Source organism: Rhipicephalus microplus, chromosome 7 (assembly GCF_043290135.1).
Source record: "Rhipicephalus microplus isolate Deutch F79 chromosome 7, USDA_Rmic, whole genome shotgun sequence".
Classification (NCBI taxonomy): domain Eukaryota; kingdom Metazoa; phylum Arthropoda; class Arachnida; order Ixodida; family Ixodidae; genus Rhipicephalus; species Rhipicephalus microplus.
In genome coordinates this window covers 105,199,479-105,222,705 of record NC_134706.1, presented here as the reverse complement: position 1 = coordinate 105,222,705, position 23,227 = coordinate 105,199,479, and the positions used below count along the sequence as shown (strand labels likewise).

The following is a 23,227-nucleotide window of genomic DNA, read 5'->3' as shown; positions in this document are numbered from 1 at the left end:
GTTAGAAGTGTTTTCTTTTTGCATTGAAATGGGACTGTATCAGTCTCCCTCAAACTGTGTGTATTGCCCTGTAAATAGTGGTGCATCTATTTGAATCTCCATTGGAACTCATTCTTTTGTTACAAGAATCTGAGCGTGAGAGTGCTTTTAATTTATTTCTTCCTTCGTACGCACTAGAAATACTTGTATGTGTTGCTTAAATGCGCGCTCCTTTTGTATTATATTTTATTACTTGAACACAGACAATTTCTAGTGCCACTGCTAAGAGCTGGTATAAACACCTGCAATTTTGTCTGTAAGACGATGTGTGATGAATGGTGAAGTCAGTAACAGCATTCGTAAAAGTTTGTTCCCCGCGATTAGTGACATGCATATATGTTCAGGAAAGCAGCCATGATACTTTAATGTAAAGATACCTACAGGCCGTTTTCAGCACGTGGACCAGGCTTTGTTCGCAGGTCCACCATTCATGGAAGTTTCGTTGTTCCTATCTTGCATACCATACGTAGTGTTTAGCGTGAATGGCGTTGAAAGAATCCCATATATATATAAATATAAATATAAATATAAATATAAATATATATATATTTATATTTATATATGTGTATATATATATATATATATATATATATATATATATATATATATATATATATCAGACATGGCACCCTTAGGTGCTATACGAGAGACTAGTGGTCAGCTGTCAGCTCGTAATATGTCCACGTGCTACGTGACACCAAACAGGCTCATAAAATGTGTGCCACACTCGCCGCCATGGCTACTGGTGGTGCTGACTGACACTCCCACGTTCATATTCACATATATACCCAGTAAGTGGTTCAGGGGATGGCCGCCTTGGTTGCTTAGTGGTAGAGCAGCGAACGCGTTATTCTAAGGTTGCAGCTTCGGTTCCTGCTCACGGCAAGTTATCTTTTCACCCACTTTTCTTTCTTCATATTACAATACAATTCGGTCTAATAACTACCTTATACTATACTTTCCCTTAGATCGCATATATATATATATATATATATATATATATATATATATATATATATATATAGGTTTCGGTGGTGATGGTATACACTATGTTAAGTTAGAGCTATGACAAAAGAGTCTCCAATGTTTCTTTACCACACACAGGTCCTGGTTACGTACTCTTCCACATACGTGCTGGTGGCACTAAGTATCGACCGTTATGACGCCATCACTAGGCCTATGAATTTCTCCGGAAGCTGTAAGTATCCTATCGGTAGTTGACAATCGTAAGATAATATGCATGTCTGGAAACAAGAAAAAGAAAGAAATAACGTGCTTTTCGAACTGATTCAAATTACACCATTCTTCTGGGCAACTCTCGTTTTTTACTGATATGCCATACTCAAATTTGTTTTGAGGATTTCGTTCGTCGCTTGCGTTAGTTTTGATGATAATGATACTTTTTTATTTTCATGGAAAGAAAACGTATCCACGTTTCCTTTCCAGGGACCGTCCCGTCCCTACTTTGAGACACCTATGACATTCTCTACGATAGCCAGGGCCCGCTGAACAAGGCTACTTATTTCCATGGCTTCTCACATGATCTTCGTAGGGTTAATTTAAGTAATTTTGTAAAAGAATTATTGTGGCAGAAAAATTCTTTACGTCCGCTGTTTTACTTGTACCCAGCACATGTATATCTTTCATTTACAGCCACGGTACTCAATTGATATAGTTTTACACAATAAGTTATTAGATGCGAAGCTTTTTATGGTCGAGCTCAACATGGTGTGTGGCGTGACCACACTTATGGCGCATGGACGGCCCTCTGGCTGTATTCTCTACAACGGTTGCTCCCCCTGTTTTTTCTTTAGGCATCTGTCCCAGTGGCGTTTACACCTACATTGCGCATGCACGTTCCTTGTCCACTCGTTCTATCTTCTCCTATGCTCCCCTGTCTCTCGTCTTGCAGCTTCTGCTCGCGAGTTTCTTGATAGAAAAAAATTCTTCTGTATCTGCATGTATTCTGCAAATGTCGTCGAAAAACAATAGTCTTGCGTGTGGAGAGAGTGAATAAATAATTTGATGTTGTCACAGGTCCCATTAATTAGGGAGGTGATCGCCTTGGTAATTCTAAGGGCCGAAGTATCGGCCTCCCGAACTGCACAGGAAAGCGCTGACAATTTAGAAGTGGTCCTATTTGACGTGCCAGCGGACGCCGGCTGTGGTCCAAAGAACACGTCAGAGCCGAAAGTTGATAAGCAAAACAAAATTATATTCTCAATATAGGCAGATCAACGCTACACATTTATGCACATTCGACAATAGTTGAAGACGATATGTCACCAATCTAACAACGTACTACATGGTACAATCAGCCACACTCGAAACAACGGACACAAACAACAATACGCACTACAATGCAATCGCATGCATCGAATAACCAAGACACTTAAAGAATAAAGAGTTCGAAAACTTATTAAGTCCAAAGTTCTTGAAACAAAAGACTAAATGATACTCTTCCGAGAATCACTCACTAAAAGTCCAGCGCTGTTGTCCTTCCGCTGCCCTCGAAGTTTCTCTTCCAGGAAACCTCGCGTCTTCAAGTGGCCGCTCTCCAACTTCGCCGGTAACACGTTGGCTTCCCACGCGTTGCGATTACAGGTGGCGTCTTCACTCTCTGGCGATAGTCTCCTACTCTTCTGCTTGTACCACGAGTTCTCACCTCTCAGGTAGAAATCTTCTTGATTACCTGCTTTGTCGCTAAAGACAAAACCTTCGCCGATACGATACGGCGGAATGACCCTACGCACTCTTGCGGAAAACTTTGGCCTATGCAGATGGGCGCAAACTTTCTTCTTCTCCTTTGTCACTGAGAACAAAAGGCTTCGCCGACAAGGCGGAACACCCTGCGTACACTGGCGCGAAATCCCTTCTTCTCCTGATCTCCCATCTATGCTGCTCGGTTTAATACCCTTCGCGCTACATTCCAAAAATTCTCATCGTTTCCGTCGGCGCGATGCGCAGTGAAGGCTGGGGAAATCGCGAGACGTTTCGATGGCCGTCCGCGACACATGACGCAACTCTGCATCACCAAGACCCTTTCCCTCGAGAGCATTCGAGGGCTTTCTCGGCCGCCGATATGAGGAGGTTAGTCGGCGAACTACGCTTCCAAGAGGAGGAGAGACGGTGCGCCCGGGGAGCCTTTGGATATTTGTTGTCTTCTTTATCGTGGACCTTGAGGCGCCTCTCTGCGCTTGGTATTGTTACTGTCACTTTAATTCGGCGGCACGCGCCTTTTCGGAGCGCTTGTTTGTGACAGATGTTCTTCGCAAGAAATCGGTGAATGGTATTTTGGAGGCGCTGCGTTAGAGTGCCTCGAGCGTGCAGTGGAGGCGAACGAGCACATCAAGTCATGTCACACGTGAGACGTGAGTGCCATCTGGCAGTGTTTTTTTTTTTTGGAAACGAAGCGCGTGGTCCTGAGATGGTCGTGTGCCCGTCTCAGAGGTGATAAAGGGTAGAACGCAAGGCGACTAGCCAGGGCCCTTCTTAGCACCGTGTCTTCTTAGCAAAGCGTTGGAAACACTCGCCTTTCCGTGCAAGCGTTGCATGATCAGCGCAGCGTGATAAGCCCTAAGCTCCTTAGTATAACTTACGCATGCCATTTTTAGTAAAAGACGAACATACAGAATATATACGTGTTGTTATGGTGCCTCAGGTATGTGCAATAATTGATTTTTAATTGACAATCGCACACATATGAACGCTGATCCTTGAGCAACATTGGTGGTCACTGTGGATGAGGTCGGCCGTTCGGGGTATCGGCTGGTGCTGGTTAAAGTATCCCGTTTGCGGTAACTCTGGACAAACAGACAAATGTACCGACAGACAGGCAGAGAGACAGACAGACAGACAGACAGACAGACAGACAGACATAGAGACAGACAGACCAAAGGTTTTGCGTTGAAGGTCCCCAAGAAAGACTATCTCCTTAAAAACAGACTGCTCGCGCGTACAACCGTGCACTGGCCACTCCGTATATATATGCACTGGATCTTGACCTGCAATGTAGCGCAAGGTAGGGCTGTGCTGGTGAGAGATTTCTCTGGTGCAATGTTGAATAAAAATTCGCAGCGTGCGGTTTAACGAAAAACAGGCTGTGGGTAGCTGTGTCCAAGTGGAGCCTTCTGTAAATTATTGGCCATTAGCTGTGATTGGCATGTTTCAGTAGGAGACACCGGTTTATCACTGCATGCTTTGCTTCTCCCCAGGTCTTACTCCGGCGCAACGCCGCGATTAGAGCCACTGTCAGTGTCGGCGCTAGCGTTTACACTGGCGATAGAGTTCAGATAAACACCATCTAATATAATTACACCTCGTTCTGACCCGTGTAAGCCCTCTTTGGGTTACCGGCCCAAGCCCACTCGCAAGGTGCGCACTGCACTTCGTGTCATCATAATTAAATTGTAGTAGATAGCCCTTCACTATATATTCTTTGTCATTCTTCGTAGAAAAGTGGTACGCGCTAGATACTTACGAGAAGTTTTGTAGAATTCTTTATGCTGTGGCTGATGGCAATGGACAACAATAGCTAGCATAATTTTATAAGGTGGGACCACCCGACGACCCATTAATTACGCAATTCGCATTGTGTTACTACAGGTTGTCTCTTCACTGTTGTAAAACAATGTATTACATGCACTAATGCGATTTTTATTCCAACACGAAGTCTGCCTAGGGTCAGTTTGCAATAAAATTTCAAGCACGCTTGTAGCTCAGTAGTAGCATACTCCTCTGGCATGCAGGCGACCCGGATTCAAATCCCATTGTGTCTAGTGTTTTTTTTTCTACTTTACTTAGTTTTTCCTAATATTGCGCGGTAGTGGGTACAAACATAGGCGGTGCTGGCGGACAACTACGGCTCATGTGATGTCATACAAGCTTTCGGCGCAAAACAAAAACGCACTGTTATTGGGAAAGGATGGCAGTACTTGCAATTTGAAGACTGCGCTACTCTAACGTACCTTCGGCAGGTATCGCGTGCTTACTGTGGAAATCCGTCACTAGTTCGAAGTATGATAATATGGGTATAGACCGGCAGCCATGTTTTGAAGTTTAGGCCACCTGGTGGACATCGGGGCGAGAAGTGTTTCGTTTAGCGACTCCCATGATGATTGAACATTAGTATGGAAGCTGTAATGTATTAGCTATATTATTTCCAGTGTAATTCAACAAGGCAGCACCATCAACTGCTATAAAACTTGCCCGCAGGGAGGCGTGCGCGCTGGCTGGTAGCTCTAGCCTGGGCAGCATCAGTGGCCATGTCGCTGCCCTCCATCTTCCTCAACGGCGAGGCAATGGTGCACGGCCGTCTCCAGTGCTGGATTGAGCTCGAGTTGTGGCAGTGGCAAGTGTACATGACCCTGGTTGCTGGCTCTCTCTTCTTCATACCGGCCTTGCTAATCGCCGCCTGCTACAGCGTTATTGTCTACACCATATGGAAACGCAGCAAAATACTAAAAGGTACAGAACCCTAAAAGATTTAGTCAAGGGGAGGATGATATTCTCTCTATTAAATGCTACCCAGCGTTTAAAATGCGTTCACTATCTTGCAAGAAATTAAAATTGTCTCTTCCGTGGGGTTGAGGTATTTTGACCGCAAATAAAAGGCACCTGGGAATGCAGGTTCCATTTTTCACCGTATATACGCAATAAGTGTGGCAAGCACTATCCGTGTAGCGGTTACGAAATATCATTTCAGTCAACCTGTAAGTCAAGTTAGTTGAGGCTGTGCCAAAACATCAAAACAATCTCTCGAAAATGTAGAGCTAGACGGCTTGTGATTCTAACCCTTTCTGCATTATTTTATGTAACCAAGCAGAATCTCTTCAAGTGGCTCGCTTCTTCGTCAGACAGAAGCAAAGGATTACACTAGACAATTAAGCCACGTAAAACATTGATGATGTTAATTTCCATTCTAGGTAGTGTAGTAATTTTAGCTTAAGTAAAATTGACATTTAAATTAAAGCTGTCAAAAAACGTTTTTCTGTCGATGGGATCGTAACCAATTTGGAGCCTGTTGGAGTTTTAATCTTTCTGACCCAAAGAATGCTTCTTGTTACATAAAAATATTATAATATACTTTGTGTATATAATGCTGTATATACAGACACCAATGGAAGTTTCTATTGCTTTTCTTGATCTTACTGCCATTCGCATTTATTGGTGGTTACATTGTAATAACTTTTCTTCCAGTGAACTTTCTTCCAGTGAGCCAACAGAGGATCGTGTGCTTATTTTTCTCATCGATTGATTGGTCAGTGACTAAATCTCTCAATTTCCTTAATTTACTAAAGTGTCTAATGAAGCCTTGGCAATACCTCTCCACCTTTAAGATTAACTACTTGGATTTTCAACCGTTTTTCTGGGTTGAGTATTTACTGCCTTATATATGCAAGAAGCTGCTTTTTATGTCACTGATGGTTGCCTCCTGTGAGATAATCGAATAAAGATTTGATCTAATGGGCGGGTTTCGCAAAGCCAACGGCAAGAATAAATTATCTCTTAATTTTATGTACATCTACCTCAAATACATTTGCGAAAATCAGTCAGTACATGGTAGAACCGCCTGCATCTTTACTGCTGCTTTAGTATTCCTAAAAGCCACCAATATTTACCCGGCCCTACTATCTACGTTTATGAATAGCTCTGGTAAGATGCAGGCCATAGTAACGGTTTTGCCCTGGGTATTATTTTTAATTGGGGTCACTCTCACAACGTTTCCTTGCTGGAGTCATCTCCAGTGAATCCAAGCAATATTTGCCAATTACAGCCGATTTCTGCTGCCATTGTCATGGTACTGCACATACAAGCTGCATAGTTTTCTTTGCACTTTTCAGGAGCTCATGGGAAGGATATTGACACGAGAAGAACAAGCTCTCGGGGAGTGATTCCAAAAGCAAAAGTCAAGACGGTCAAGATGACTCTGATCATAGTTTTAGGTGAGATGTCTCATATGTAAAGGTTTGCTATCCTAGTTCTATTGCCATTCGGCTGTAGAATGGCTATATCTCTAATGTAGTATTGGCGATGCGGATATTCAAATAATAGCTCAATAAATTGAAACACCTTCAACTTAACGCAGTCATATACATGCACATTCATACTGTGCAAAAGATTTTTTTATATTCACGAAACGAAAAGACAGCACTTTAGAGCGTAGCGAGAATGACAATAAGTGTCAGAAGGGTGCTATGATGAGATTTAAACTTTCAAGCTTATGGGCTCTGTCTTTCATATGTCTATGTGTTTGACCTAATCAAGTAATAGCTGTAGCAATCAAACGAGGGATAATTTTCAACCTCTTAATTTTACCAGTGATGAAAAACAATGTCAGGCATGAAAACAAGCATTACTCAGAGCAGCGTTTCCCGTTTCAACTGTGCTTTGTCTCCCCAAAGGTGGTGGTACAATAGAGCTTATTCATGACGCTAGCTTAATTATACGAATGATAAGAGAATGTGGTTCTGATACCAAGGCATAATTATACTAATATTAGTGTGGAAGACTTACAGCCAACATCAGGTGATATCGGGCATTCATTATCTGAAACAAGACATTCAATAATAAAAGTATTGGGCCCAGGTTAATCCCGAAATCCCATTTTAAGTGTAAATACACTTTATAAGCGACCCAAAAACATCCACCGCTGTCGGCGGCGTCCGCAGTCTTCTCTCTATCTTTAAAAGAAAGAGGACTTGGCGGGCCGCAGCGCAACGCTCTACCGAATAAGCCACGGACGCGACGCTGATATCGGTGTCAGTAACGCGCCTTATATCTTTAACGCCTCTGCGCGCGTCCCCCTCCCCTTTCGCTCACTCCTCCGCAAAGCGCTGGTACTAGCCGTGAGCTACAACGATAACACGAATAGGTGCTAATCTGTAGTGTAGTTTGTGTGTGTGTGTGTGACGCACTCGCGATGTGTGCATTTAATGCATCGTACGAAAATCGTGAAGTGTAAATGAATAATACTTCGTATATAATGTATCTCTGTACAAATGCTTCATGACAAACATTTAAATTCATTAATTACACTTTAACCATCATCATCAGTAATAAAACTCCCAAGCATTTCCCCGAGGGTGAACATGGTTAAGTGCGAATGCACGGGGTGGTGCTATGAGGGGGAGTAAAGTTAAAATCCGTTGGCATTCGCCAGTGAGTTAACGTAAACTCCCCCGTGTGATCAAATTGCGATTTCCAGAAACCATTACACCATAAAGGCACCATAGTGTGATTAATAAATATAATAGTGCGAATTAATAAATACCCCTCATAGCATCACCCTGTGCATTCGCACTTAACCATGTTCAACCTCGGGGAAATGCTTGGGAGTTTTTTCTTTCATAACATGAAGTGGGCACATTGTTTATAGCAATAATTTTACCTATAGCCGGACAGCTGAATTTTTTTTTCAAGCTGATGCTTTTGAGCTAACTACAGCTGTAAAGTAATTATATACCAGAATAAACACACTTTCAAATTGTAACTGCAATGAAATGCCTACGTGCATATCTTAATGTTAAATAAAGAGCCACTGAATAATAAGAGAGAGAAAACTTTATTAAAAAGTCAGTCAATTGCTCAGGCATGGCCCGTCGCCCCTAGCTGTCAGCCGGAATCCCTTGGGACGCGGCTGCAGCAAGGGCTTGACTGATAATGTCGCGCTGGACGTTGGGATCTGGGCTGCAGAGCAGGGCCTCCCAGGATTCTACAGTGTGATAACCATCGTTCTGACTTGGACATGTCCACACCATGTGGACCAAATTCGCTACCTCATCAAAAAATTTACACTGGGACTGGAAAACTGCCGGGTGCCACTTGCTGTAAAGTGCGGGTTATACAGACGCTGCGGAATATGAAAGCGAAGCGGCACACACGGCAGTGGCGGTCAGGGAAGATGGTGGCCTGATTACGTACTGCACAGTCCCTGGTGTCGAGACTGTAGAGGCCGAGGAAGTGGCCATAGCTTTGGCCATCAGCCAAAGGGGGATCAGGGGGGTCATCAGCGACTCCAAAAACACTGTGAGAAATTATGAATCGGGAAGGGTGACAGAGACTGCCGTCCGTATATTAAACATGGTAGGAGTACCCAAAGAGCAGGTTCTGCTTGTCTGGGCTCCAGCTCACCAAGGACTTAGAGGGAACGAGGAGGCTAATTTCCTCGCCCGAGGTCTCTCCTACCGGTCGACCCCTGGAACCTCCCAAGTTACCGAACAAAGAAGCGAGTATATGCGCACATACCATGAAATCGTCGCACACTACAGGCTGAATCGGCAAGTATACCCGAGAGCAGACAACTCACTAAGTAAGAAAAACGAGGTTTTGTGGCGAAAGTTACAGACCGGGGTTTTTCCAAACTGAATAATAAAAAAAACAATACTGTGAGCACGGCTACACCTCGCACGCTCTCAGTGCAGTTTACATTAGAGAATTTCTCCCGGCAAAACACTCCACCTCAAGAAACAGCAAGGACATGCACGCTAACTCGTGGGGTGAGTCTCTATAAAGCAAAAATGCTACATGTGTCATTTTCAATTCACAATTTGTTTAGGTCATGCAAATTGACAGAAAAATGTTACCAAGAAAGAAAATGAAGAAATCCTCACAGGCACGTTGCTGACTGAAAATGAAGACTACTCCGGGGTAATCCGGGCGCCGCTATTAAAAACGCAGATTTTGCAAGCTCCCGTTTTGCAACATCGCGAAGAACGACACAATAGCATATACAAGCCAATGGGCTTATCAAACGTGCTGCTCCTGTTCACGTTTTTCTTTTCAACATAATAAGCCTTCCGTATAACTCCATAAGGAAACAGTCGGTGATGTTTACATTAAAACACGTTGTTACAAGATAAATCTTAGAGACGCAAATAAACAAACGTTGGTTTTACATCATTCAGCACAATCTTCAAATGTTTAAACACAGCCTGTGACGGGCAATAATGATGCGTGGTAGTTGACATTAACATACTGGTTCTAAATAACGTAACCGTAGCACAAGAGCCGATTCAAAAAAGTTTTTATTTCCTAGAGAGGGCGTGAAAACATTACAATACTAGTTCGAAATAGTCTTAAACTTCTTAATTCTCAAGTCGATTGTTCGATTGAAAACCTAAAGTGCATCACTGGGTTAAAATGTTGACTGTTGTCGTCAGCGGTGCCAACAAGAGTGATCTTAATAATTATCAACGCATGATGGCGTCACCGTGTGAGGTCATCGTATCATCACAAATCGCACAAATATTCTAGAATCGTGACGTTTGGACGCCGCCTGATGACGTATTCAGATGACATCGTCACTTGATCAAAGATAGGATGATAACAATGCATTGCCAAACGAGGTAAATTGCAGACGCAATGCCTCCGATCGTATTACAGCGCAGAACCAAGTTAGCTGCTGAAATCTTTCATAGGGGGTTTAGCTAAATAAGTACGTAGAATGTAGCAAAAAGAAGAGGTCTTTTGACTAGTAGTCCTGTTAAGACCTGACCACAAGTACGTGTTGCAGCGTGTGAGCTCGTGGCTTTCTGGCGCGTCGCGGCGCCCTCTCTTTACAGAGAGAGAGAGAGAGAGAGAGAGGCGCAGCTTCGCATAACCAAGCGCCCTTTCTCTCTACGTGGAGAGGGCATAGCACAACGTCCAACGCGCTGAAACGTTTAAGCGCGTATGCGTGGCCAGGCACTCATGCGAAGGCATGGAGTTTCCTGTGAGTTTATAAACGCCTTGGTACTTCATTGAAGTAAAAATGCACGTGCGTCGAGTATTCATTAGGATACAACCCTTCACAGTTCGACTTTCTTGTCATATTTTGTTGAGTGTCTTCCTGAGGTTCTTTCTTCGTTCCGCACGCAGCGTTCGTCTTCTGCTGGAGCCCGTACTTCATCTACGACTTGCTCCAAGTGTACGGCGCGACTCCGAAGACTCAGGCGGCCATCGCCGTCGCAACGTTCATTCAGAGCCTGGCACCACTGAACAGCGTCGCCAACCCGCTCATCTACTGCTTCTTTTCAAGCAACATGTGCCGCCACATTCGACACGAGGCCCTCCTGACGTTGTCGCCCCAGGAACCGCCGTCTTTATGATCCGCACGCAGCGCCCGCGCCTCGGGCAACAGGTCATGCGTGACGCATTCGACGGCGGTATCCAACTCGGTGCTCTGAAGACGACCGACTCAGTTGAGAAATGAGAGCGCAGCCTTGCATAGAACATAGACTGGAACGACAACAGGCTCTTTATAAGCCTATAGACGTTGTTGTACTCATTCTCATGTGTGGTAAACTGCTGAAATTTGCGGGTGCGGAAAATTTTAATGTTTGAATACCATGGACTACAAACCTTGTAGTACCATGGACAAGCGCTGGTATAAATCAATCGTGAAACCCACCACCCGCACACATATGACTGTCCTCGGTCCATAACAGTTTGCCTTAAGTACGTTCATGCACTACCAGATGTTTTGACTTGCAAGTCTTTTTTGGGGGCACTGCCTGCATTGAACACAAAAAGTTGAACTACTTTATGGCAGTTGAACCAAATAGCCCAAAGCACCATCGTGCTCAACATACAGGGAATAGACAACGGCCGTCCGGTATGCGTCCCTCGCTTATGTGATTGTTTATTCACGCTGGCTCAAAAGTATCTCACGCGATCACAATGTGTTAAAACATAACCGCGGAGATCAACTCTTCATTTCAAATGGGCGTCTGTGTTTCAATAATTTTTTACATCCGTATCATTATGATTCCTAAAACCTAACCTCAAATTCAAATTCACAAATGCCCCATACGATGGACATGGAATGGGACCCCACTTACAAATCACAGTGCTCACTGTTACTTCGTTCAACCTCCTCTTATTTTGTTTCATATGTTTGCCTCAGTTCTGTAGATAAGTTACCATTATCTGCTTGGGGTTGAACAAAATGCATGTCACGGGAATAATTAGCGCATTAGGAATACCTAGGACACTCTGGGATATGCTGAATAAACGTTTAGGCCTAATGTTTCTTCCACGTGCATTCATGAAAACATCGTAGTACGTCGTGGTTTGATTGTTACCATGTATTTTAATTTATGATTGTCCGATTGTTATATGCAATGACAAAGCATTGAGTATGATACCTCTATTCTAGAAGACTACTTCATGTACTTTAGATCCCGGACGTTTCCACACTGTCGGCAATTTTGTGTCTATCAGCAGCACTGAAGGAACTTATAAACGAGGTGTTTTAAAGTTTTGGGTTGGTGAGTAGGGAGAACTATGTCAGTATCTGAAGACGGGCGGTAAGCTACGATGAGATTTAAAGTAATTTTCCAGTGTAAAACAATGCCATAACTGCCTAAGGTCCGTGTACGAGTCGCAATGAGCTCAGCTCAACTCAGTGGAACTACGACAACAGTTTTTTATTCGTGTCAAGGTTGAACCTACGCACCAATTCAGTATATGAGTGGATAATAAGGTACACATGTCCTAATTAGCATTGTGGTTGTTTTTTGCCGAACAGCTTTAAATAGGTAGCATTGATCAAAGGCGTAGAAGATGTTAGCTGAGCGATTGAGCATCCAAATTTGACAGGACCACACAAAAATGTCATGTTCTTGACAAAAGTTAACGCATTTACTCACATTTTCCTTCGTCTTCACTCAAAAAAAGCGTTTAGATTTGGGCAGGAGTACAACGTAATATTGTACAATATGCACGATTTACTCTTCAGCACCAGTCTTCAACTGAAACATTGCAGTTGTAAGCAGAAACAATTTTTAATTATAGAAATCGACAGAGAATTTTAAATAGAATCTCTCCGTTTTGCGTGTTAGGAACTTGGAGCGTTTGCACTCTGTCAACTATGTTTCAGTTTTGGCAAGACACTTTAAGCTGGCTCTATACAACGTCACAGAGTGACCTTACCGTAAAAGTTCTATCACCAATTCATACATTGCTCCGCAGCCATTTATAATGAATGGCTTTCTTAGCTTTCCAGATCTGACGGCGTCACTCCTTGTAGCCTATCAGATAAATAGCAGGATCTTATCGGAAGAAAAACGATTTTTTGTTCTGTATTCCACAGCACGACATTAAGCTTGCAGTTTGTCGTTTTCTAACCGAACCGACTTTAAAACATATTAATCTCAAGTTACAGGTGAATTAAATTGAACTTTTGTTTGACGCCTTCTTAATTGTCGTTGATTTCGTGTGTAATCACAATATTGCCGTTTTGCATAGATTCGATTGCTTAAAAGAATAATGAACATTATGTCTTTCCCTTATGTAGCCATTGCCCTGCCTTTGCAAATGCGAGTGTGCTTTCTTATGAGTGCAGGACTTTTAAACATTTTTTTTTGAAATTTTTCGTTGACAACGTCCGCATTGTTTTATTTTTTATTGTGTTGTCAAAGATACCTTGAAATGGGTCTAAACCAAGCGTAACATCAATATCAGAATGATAAAATGATGTTGAGTGTTTTACGTATATTGTGTTTTTCGCACTATATGCCTGATCTTTTTACCAGACGTTCGGCGTTGTCTCGAAACGAGTGCTTTGATTATCCATCGCAGTGTAGCTAGTACTTGTTAGGCCGACGTTGGCAACCCTGACTGAAGTTCCTAGCACGTGAAGCACGTTGAAATCCATACTGAATCATTCATATGTTGTTGGTGGCTTGTATGGAGACTTTTTTAACCATGTTTGTATTGCTCAATGATTAAATTGTTTAACGTAAAACTGCATCTGTCAGTCCTCATCGTGTCCCCATGAAGTGTCGATAACCTGTAACGCCGGGCTGCTTGTGTCCAATAGGTCTCCTGGAATCTTGACGCATTATCGGAAGCACTGAACGTTTTACAATACCAGTCTTTTATTCTTCTTTGTATCGAACTTCGTGTTCCTGGATTACTATTGAAGCTTCACGTTTAATCTTGGTGTCAGTTTGTGACGTTGTCCTCTTCCATGACAATGTTGCAATAATATTGTTGCTGCTTTCCCTCGCACAATTATTTGATGCTCACTTGAGTGGAAACTGCTTACAAAATATTGTAAACCTTGAATCGTTGTGTTCTTTTTGACCACGCTTGTCATCTATGGAAATATTATATGATTGTGTGTTTCTTGACAGGACACTACCACTGTCATGCCTTCTTAAACCAAGAGCTATTATCTACAATTGAATAATTTAAAGTCATGTGGTTTATATGACTGCATTGCCTAGAATTATGAACGAGCTCGTGCCCAATGGACTCAGCAAAAAAACATGGATTCTTAAATAACACGAAGTTCTCCTATGACAATTTTAAAGCCAAATCAATGAGCGATCGACAGAACGTTTCATGTGATCAACTCTGAATATAAGTGCGTAACAAGGTCTGCTGTATATCATCGATGAGACTGTCATTTACACATATCTTGAAAGCCGACCAATTCCAACTTTCCTAAGTGTGTGAGACTTTAAGTTCTAGGGACGCAAAAACATCTATTTACATCGAACGTCTTGAGTTCTCTATAGTGAACAAAGTTAACAGCCCCAATGAAATATCTATTTCGCTGCCGACATTTCCCATGAGTGAAAAGTAGTTTTCAATTTTTGAAGCAATATTCATTACGTTCACAATTATTTCACAGTCTCAACAATATTTGCTACTGCTATTTACAAACGAAACTACAAAAAAGTGTGCCCTGGGTTACTTTGTCACAATCACAAAAGGGCAGAGAAACCTCGCTTTACTTGTTTTATTTTTCGAACGAATGTAATGCTCAGTGTATTTATTTTTGCTTCAGACAAATATTTTGTATGTAAAGTGCATTTATCGAAAACATAAAAGTTAAATATTTTGAAGAGTATTGTGCCAATAAATGTTAATTGATTAAGTGTGTCTATGGGCATGTGTCACTTTCATTACCTCAATCACACAGAAAGCTATGATTTTTAGATGGATTTGTTTCTATAAAATAATATTGGCTGAAAATATGTGGGGTTTAACGTCCCGAAACCACCATATGACTATGAGAGATGCCGTAGTGGATGGCTCCGGAAATCTCGATCACCTGGGGTTCTTTACTGGGCACACAAATCTGAGGACACGGGCCTGCAGCATATTCACTTCCATCGAAAATGCAGCAGCCGCTGCTGGCATTTGATCCCGCGACCTGGGGGTCAGGAGTTGAGTACTTGTCGTTTAGTACTAGACCATTACGGTGGCGCTTCATTAAAATAGTAAAATAATACAAAAATGTTAAGCATGAACGAACTCAGAATATTGAGTTCTCAATCTGTGCAATGGTACCTGACTGAAAATATTCCTATTGAAGGTATGAGAGTATTTTAGGCTGCCAGAGGCAGCGATTGCACATTTTTGTATTGTGATTGCGAATGCTGGGTTAGATTTCGAAGATGAAAATTGCAAGCATATCCAAAAGAAATGCCAAAAATGTTCAACAGGTAATAGGCTGTCCCAGTCTCTTGTCTTGTTTTGAGGCAGGCTGCGCTATTGTATTTGAGTGACTTCATTTCGCAACAAGTTGTACAAAGCGTCGAATTGCAGCAGGCGTTTCAGAAAAAAAAAGGATTGGTTTTTACTCAATCTTAACTCATGAATTACTAAAGCAAAACTTATTGCATCAGCAGTTGTATGGGGACCGCCGTCCGAAATGATGGAATGTTAGAAATAATAGTTTCAAAGTTTGTGCCGTCACAATCAGTGTCATAATCAGTAAAAAGTCCAAATCGACAGGCTAGCGCAGCGCATCGAACGTTGTAAGAACGAGGGAGAGCGTGAGAGAGCTAGGGAAAAACGTGCCTGAAGCAGAGGTGAAACGAGCCACTAATTTTTATGTAGAGCGCATGCGGCAAGTTCAGCTCGCGTGTGAGGCCCCATATCTGTTTCTCCACAAACCGAGAGGAAACGCATGGACCTTCTTTCGTTGGGTGAAGGAGCGTGGTGAGACACAAGGAGGGAGGGGATAGTGAGGTTTAGCGGCCGAGCTCTAATTGCTTACGTGGAAGCATTAAGTCATCATGTAATTGTGGGAGATTTATGAGCCCTTGAGACAATCAATTCGTTTCTCACTTAGGTTAAATTACCACACAGTTGCTATATCTGTGTGGTATTTTAATATTATTATTTTATTAATAGTACTGTTTTTATTAAATTTATATTTATATAAATATAAATAATATTTTAATGGGTCATGAGTCTCATTTGTGCAAATTATGAGGCATACGACTGCGATAGTTATAGCGCAAGAACAAAATGACGACAAAGAGTTGTTCTGTTGTTGCGCTATAACTATGGTCATGTCATACCAACTAACCCAAAGTGCCACACTTCTAAGATATCGCATGTGGCCTCAAAGCAGCCAATATATATCTGAGTACATCGCTAGCACTTGGTGCCACGTTGACTGCCCTAATGTCGAATGCAACCACAGTGCATTTTCTTGAAAGCGTAGCTATTTAGTATCACCATTATGAACTACTGTCACTTGCACCACGAATGAAAAAGATGACCACGGGCAAAAAGCCGTTTTGGAGAAATTATGTCAGCCATGTCTCTTTTTTAGGGCCTCTAAAAGAACGAAAAATGGCAGATTTCACGCATGTACAGTGGGAATCGATGATATGCGAAACACAAATGAGGAAGGTTGATGTGTCACTTTAAATTCCAACCAATTTTACGAGGCGGGCGTAAATAAGCCATACATGACTTGCATAACATGATTATGATGTTTGGACATGTCATTTACCTCCGTCGTATTTTCGCGTCACATGATACAAAATCGGGTATATGAGGAGCTAAACAGCTGCAAGCGAGCTGTGAGCGTAGCAAGTAGTCTTAATTTACATTGCACGCACGTCATGACTATCATGTTTGGACGTGTCATTAACTTTCGTCCTCCGCTCACGTCACGTAATACCAAATTTGGTTTATGTCAACCTAGCGAAACGGCCTCGAGCGCATCATGAGCATGGCATCTAGGGATGTTCTTACGTGCCACGCCTCTCATGATTATCATGTTTGCAAGTTATATACCTTCGTCATACATTCACGTCCCGTAATACCAAATTTGGTATATGTGAAGCTAGCGAAACGACCGCGAGCGTACCATGAGCGCGGTGTGTAGTCATGACTTACAGGCATGCATGTTATGATTTCTACGTTAGAGTATTTAACTCATATTCGCCTTGCAGTCATGTCACACCTTGCCAGTTTTGCAACGCGTCATCTGCACAAAACCACTGGAAGGGCAGAAACACCATGAAATGTAAATCTTTACATTCATGACATACATATCAAGATTTTCATGTAATGATTAGTCACTTATGCTCGTCATACAGTCATGGTATTCCACACAAATTTTGGTATCGATACCATTATCGAAATGGCCGGGAGAGCTAAACGTCGTAGGTGGCTAGATAGATAGATAGATAGATAGATAGATAGATAGATAGATAGATAGATAGATAGATAGATAGATAGATGAAGAGATAGATAGATAGATAGATAGATAGATAGATAGATAGATAGATAGATAGATAGATAGATAGATAGATAGATAGATAGATAGATAGATAGATAGATAGATAAGCTCGAAGTCACCGAAGTTCGTCAAGAATGGCTTCGCTTTCAGAAGCGTTTCTGACATGCCGAACAAGTGGTCACAACAAGCGTTTCTTTCTTTTTTTTTGATGCTGATGTCTCGTATATCTCTAAAACAGTTTAGGACCACCCGTGTAAGTATCTGTCGATACGGCCAAAAGTAGAGCACGTCCCAAAGTAGTCGTAAACGCCACAATCCACTGCCATTTCCGGTGAATCAGCGAACGTTTCCTTTCTAGTAAATTATTTGTGGTGGCTCCTTCGATTGTAGTTTTTGCCGATAGCCGGCTGGCAGCGGTTTCTCCCTGCAGAGCATTTGGCGGCTACATCAACTTCTAGCCGCTTTATTACGCGCAGTAGGTCGCTTTCTTAGAGCGCTTTCATAGAGTGCAGTAAGTCATGTCAGCGTACCATTAGCACATCGTTTGAAGATGATTTAATACTGAATGCAGATAAGTTGTTATTTTTGCAAATAACTTCTATGCATTGCGACTAATTGCAGAAATGTTTAAGAAACTGAAATGCTTAACTCGTTCTGCCACTTTGTAGTATAAACAGAGTTTATGTGAAGGAGTACGAGGGAACATTGTTGAGGTTGGCTGTGAATACGGTCCAGGTTATCTACAGTCAGCTCTATGTCTAAAGTGGCCACCTTCGAAACGTCGTTGGTGTCGCGTTGGATTTCCAGACCTGCTAAAAGTTTGAGGCGATGAGCCCTTTATTTTCAATGATGAAGCTAGTTGATGAATCGAGGTTTTTACGCGTATATGGAAAAACAACACATTTTAAAGTGAGACTGAACAAAATGCCTAAAAAAGAAGTGTTTAGTAGAAGAAAATAAATGTGCACTTGTGTGGACGCCGGAAACACCAGCTACATTAGGTCTATCATCGTTAGTACTGGTGCAAGGGAGCTTTTCTTGCCAAAGCCTCCATTTGCATGCATTGGTTGTTATCGTCACCACTCTTGGCCATTAGCGGCGAATTCCTGATCAGTTGAAAGCATTCACCACTACCACAAACATAAATGTTCACGTGGCCACTTGAAAACTTCTCTCATTCAACACTTTAATGATCATTGATAGTTATCGTCACCGTCTACGTTAATTCTTATGTTCAATACTTTCATCATAATCATCATTGTGGCAATTCAAGGCTCATGTAGTTGCTCACAGCTCTACTTGAACGTGTTAGCCGTCACTCCATCAGTGATGGTGGCATTCGTCGTTACGTTACAATTAAATGACCACGAGGCCTATGCCCACTTCACTCTGTCATTGTTTGTAGGCGGCTGTGCTTCAAAGCGCTATTTACTGGCGTTCTCCGAACAGGGGCATAAGCTTCCACTACTCAGCTCGAAAATTATGGCGTGCATGTCTTCGCCGCTGAATCCATATCCCGAAAATATTAGGTGGCTCTCTAGATAACGTCTGAATAATGTATCGCCTTATAACGCACGTAATCTTTTCTGCAGGGTGACAAATCGGATCCGGCTACCATGCGGTGTTATGTCAGCCTCGTACTCAAACTATGCACAGCTGGCGCCAACAAATGTGGATGCTTCCATGCAAAACTTTGCTCACATTGCAACGAAATATCCCCAGAAACAAGATAAAACCTTCCAATTCTCAAATTTTAGCCAGATGACAAAATTTTTTTCTTAATTGATTGCGAGCTTCTAAGACAAATATGCGAGGTAATTCTGTCAAAGCAAATTGTACGACACGAAAGTCATTCACGCCATCTTGCTGGTGATAATGAGAGAGATGGATGGATGAATAGATGGATGGATGAAAAACTTTTATTGGGGTCCTGAAGGATTCCACCCTCGTTTTATAGGGTAGGATCGTGGGCCGCTCCCACGTTGGGACGGGGAGGCCCACCCTCACCGCCGCGTCGTGGGCCTTCTGGACAGCCTTGAGTTGTTGTATGAGAGCCGGACTCGTGAGCAATAAATGAAAGGAGTTCTCAGAAAATTCTTCATTTTTTTTCTTTGTAAAGAGGGGCACCTCCAGAGCATGTGGTTGAAATCACTGCGATTCTGGCAGTCCGGACAAAGTTCTGAAATATCGGAGTAATGGCTATAGGTTACGAGGCTAGGGTATGTTCCCGTCTGAAGCATGCGAAGAGAGATTTCCTGTGGCCTAGACAACTTTCCGTGTGGCACTGGAAAGGACCTACGGCCTAATTGATAATGCTTCGCGATATCGTTGAAGGTAGTCAAAATGTACCTAAAATGAAGGCTGGGGGCTGACTCCTCTGTCTGAGGAGCACAAGTACCGGCGCAGTAAGTGAAGCCTCGTGCCTTGGAGTGGGCTAGCTTGTTGACATTGGGAAGGCCTCCGACCCTCAAGCCAAGGTGAGCAGGGAACCAAATAATTGTGTGGTGAGTGAGTTCCTTGTGAGCGAGAGTTCTCAAAACTTTCTTGCACACGGAACCAGAAGCGAAGGCCCTAGCAGCGGATTTAGAGTCCATATAAATATCAGTCCTCTGTGGATCAAGGAGTGCTAGTGCAATGGCTATCTGTTCTGCTATGTAAGAAGAAGTGGCTCGAACCGACGCTGAGGAAAAAATCTGACCCTTAGTATCTACGGATACTACCGTAAAGCAAGCGGAAACGCTATACTGGGCGTCATCAACAAAGCATGAAAGAGAGGAGTGTTTGTGAGCTTGAGCTAAAAGAGAGGAGGCTCGATCGACACGCCTGCCCGCGTTGTACTATGGGTGAATATTTCGTGAATGGGGGCACACTTTGATGCGAGAGCGTATATAATCTTCGAGTGGCGTATTTTGCACTTCGAGCGTCAGGGGGTCACTCCATTGTCAACAAGAATCCTTCCTCCGCTGTTGTGATCGAAAGCCTGGCAACCTGTGCCGTTTGATAATGTGAGAGAACAAGAATAATTTGGAAAAAAAATGGTATATGCCACGTAAAGTGAGTACACAAAGATTTTTAAGGGCTTTAATCAGCCGTATCACTCTTATAATTAGACGTATTTCCACTGTATAGTCTAGGTATGTAGTAATCACGACCTTAGGTAAGCTCCTTTTAAAGTATGGAGCACTTCAGTGGGGTCCAGGCTGCAAGCGTACTTTCGTAGTCGCGCAAGATCGCGTTCGACACGACGGCAATTGGGTTCGCAGGGGTTGCGGCAGAATGCAGTTATGCTGGGACTATGTGCGCACTGCTCGCGTGTGCACCTTCACGACACGTGGTTGTCATTCACGTTCCCAAAGCTAGTGACCACGAGTGGTAGTTTTGTTCTGAGCGCGACATCAAAAATATTTGGTGGCGGTTCTTGAAGACAGCGATTCTGCCGCGGCCCGCATGTGCATCAAATCTACCGGCAGCATCAAGGGGAATGGGCGCGCTGTAACTGAGCATCTCAATTGCGATAAATTGAGTGAAATGTTTACGTGGTGGCAGAAAGCGTATATCCGATAAAAACTCGGTTGTTGCGATACGGCCGTGGGCACCGGATGTCAGGAGTCATTAAGAAATGGCCAAGTTGGTATTGGAATTTTGCAGCACTCCGACACAAGTTCCATTTTCTTATGGGGTAGTAACTCGCGAAAACTTCGTTAAAGTGGAAATATCCAGGAAAAGTATTTGTTGTTACGAGACCTTTTTCACCTTGTTTTTTATGGGCGGCTGACCGGGAATTGAAAATCATTCGTTGTAGCGGAATAAGGTATAGCGGAATTCGGCTATAAACAGTCATAAAAAAGGCAGAAAAATCTCATAGAGTAAAAACCAAGAAAAATATGAAAAAAAGGTCAAAATAAAGGAAAAAAACACCCAGCTTCACATTACTGTATAAAGCTTGGCCCCACTATTGTGAAGCTGCCCTAATTTTTTTTCCTCTACAGTTGCTTGATTACTCTTCATTTTCACTCTATAGTAGTATGCTAAACAAGACAGCCTCACAGGAAAATGACAAAATGACTGGCAACAAAGAGAATTATAATGACTCATTTTTTTCTTAAACACAATATATTAATTAAGTATAGCAGTCTGGAAAGCTTAAAAAATGTAGGGCGTGGTATATTTAGTGACTGTGATGTAGGTGCGGGGAATGTAGGGTTGACAAAGAGATGGCTTGCCGCTACCAGGGACCGAGCCTGCAACCTTTGCCGGTGGCCATTTCTCTTTTCATCAACTTTACTTTCTTCACATTTACAACTTGCCACTGGCAAAGCTCGCAGGTTCGGTCTCGGGCACCGCCAAGTTGTTTTTTCATCCACCTTGCATTCTTTATGTTTGCATCATAGTTGCTATAGATGAGATCTTCTTTATGTTTTACTGGGCTTTCTTGACTGCTAGATGTAATTATTATTGTGTTTAAAAATGACTGGCAGTGGTTAAACAGCAAATGCCTCCACCTCCAACGCATCCCCAGTTCAAAGATATTGATCACATCATAGCTAACTTAATAAGTCACAGATATGAAAAAAGAAGTAACTTCTGTCAGTGCTTATAATAAAATGTGCAGGTGGTGCCATAGGGTCACATCTGAGCAAGAAGAAAATGTATTCGTCGCAGGACAACACTGCAATCTCAGTGTGTTTGTTGCCATTATTTACATGCTGTTCTGTGAACATCATGCACAAACATTTTTATTGTATCCTAAATATTGCATTATGTGCGGCCATGGCGTAGAGGTTAGAGCATTCGCCTCGCATGCAAAAGGTCCGTGGTTCAAATCCCGGTGCCGCGCAGTTCCCAACCGGATAAAAAAATCCACGTGGTGATGGAAGTGCTTTAAGAGGCCTGGGGTGCGGCCTCACCAGTAACCACTGCCGGGAATGCACTCCCTCACAAGAGAAGGATTGGCCACCCTGGTGCAGTATCTGGCCACTACCTTCCACATGCATCTGTCAAATAACTCACGGCCCTCAGTCCCCAGCAGCTGCGAAGCAACTGACCACAGCAGCGGTCAGATCTTCAACACAGCAGAGGGTGCTAAGAATCTCTGGATCCGGACAGGCCACCATTGAAACCTGAACTTGGCAACGTTTAACGCTAGAACTTTATCTAGTGAGGGAAGTCTAGCTATACTATTCGAGGAGCTAGAGGGTGTTAAATGGGATATAATAGGGCAGAGTGAGGTTAGCAGGACAGATGACGCCTATACGGTGCGACAGATTGGGCACGTCCTTTGCTATCGGGGCTTGGCAGATAGAAGAAAACTGGGAGTAGGGTTCCTAATTCACAGAAACATAGCTGGTAACATACAGGAATACTATAGAAATAATGAAAGTGCGGTAGGTATCGTAATTAAACTGAATAAAAGATAAAAGATGAAGGGTGTACAGGCTTACGCGCCTACATCCACCCATGATAACGCTTCAGTTGAAAGCTTCTATGAAGACGTAAAATCGGCAATGAGTAAGGAAAAAACACAGTATACTATAGTGATGGGCGAATTTAATGCAAAAGTAGGGAAAAAGCAGGCTGGAGACCAGGCAGTGGGAGATTATGGCATCGGTATTAGAAACACCAGAGGAGAGCTACTAGTAGAATTCGCAGAACGCAATAGTTTGCAGATTTTGAATACCTTCTACCGAAAACGAAAAAACCGCAAGTGGACAT

At 42.8% G+C, this 23,227-nt stretch overlaps 1 protein-coding gene across 2 annotated transcripts in view; it reads left to right on the top strand.

The window, feature by feature from the left end:
- Positions 1 to 14,910, top strand: part of LOC119186547 (cardioacceleratory peptide receptor-like) — a 289,051-nt gene extending 274,141 nt beyond the window's left edge. For both annotated transcript variants that reach the window (XM_075869559.1, XM_075869560.1), the window contains exons 4-7: positions 1,144 to 1,237; positions 5,254 to 5,505; positions 6,882 to 6,983; positions 10,897 to 14,910. In XM_075869559.1, coding sequence (XP_075725674.1) covers positions 1,144 to 1,237; positions 5,254 to 5,505; positions 6,882 to 6,983; positions 10,897 to 11,126 — 678 coding nt within the window. In that variant the 3' untranslated portion in view covers positions 11,127 to 14,910. The remainder of the gene's footprint in view (positions 1 to 1,143; positions 1,238 to 5,253; positions 5,506 to 6,881; positions 6,984 to 10,896) is intronic.
- The last annotated feature ends 8,317 nt before the right edge of the window (positions 14,911 to 23,227 follow it).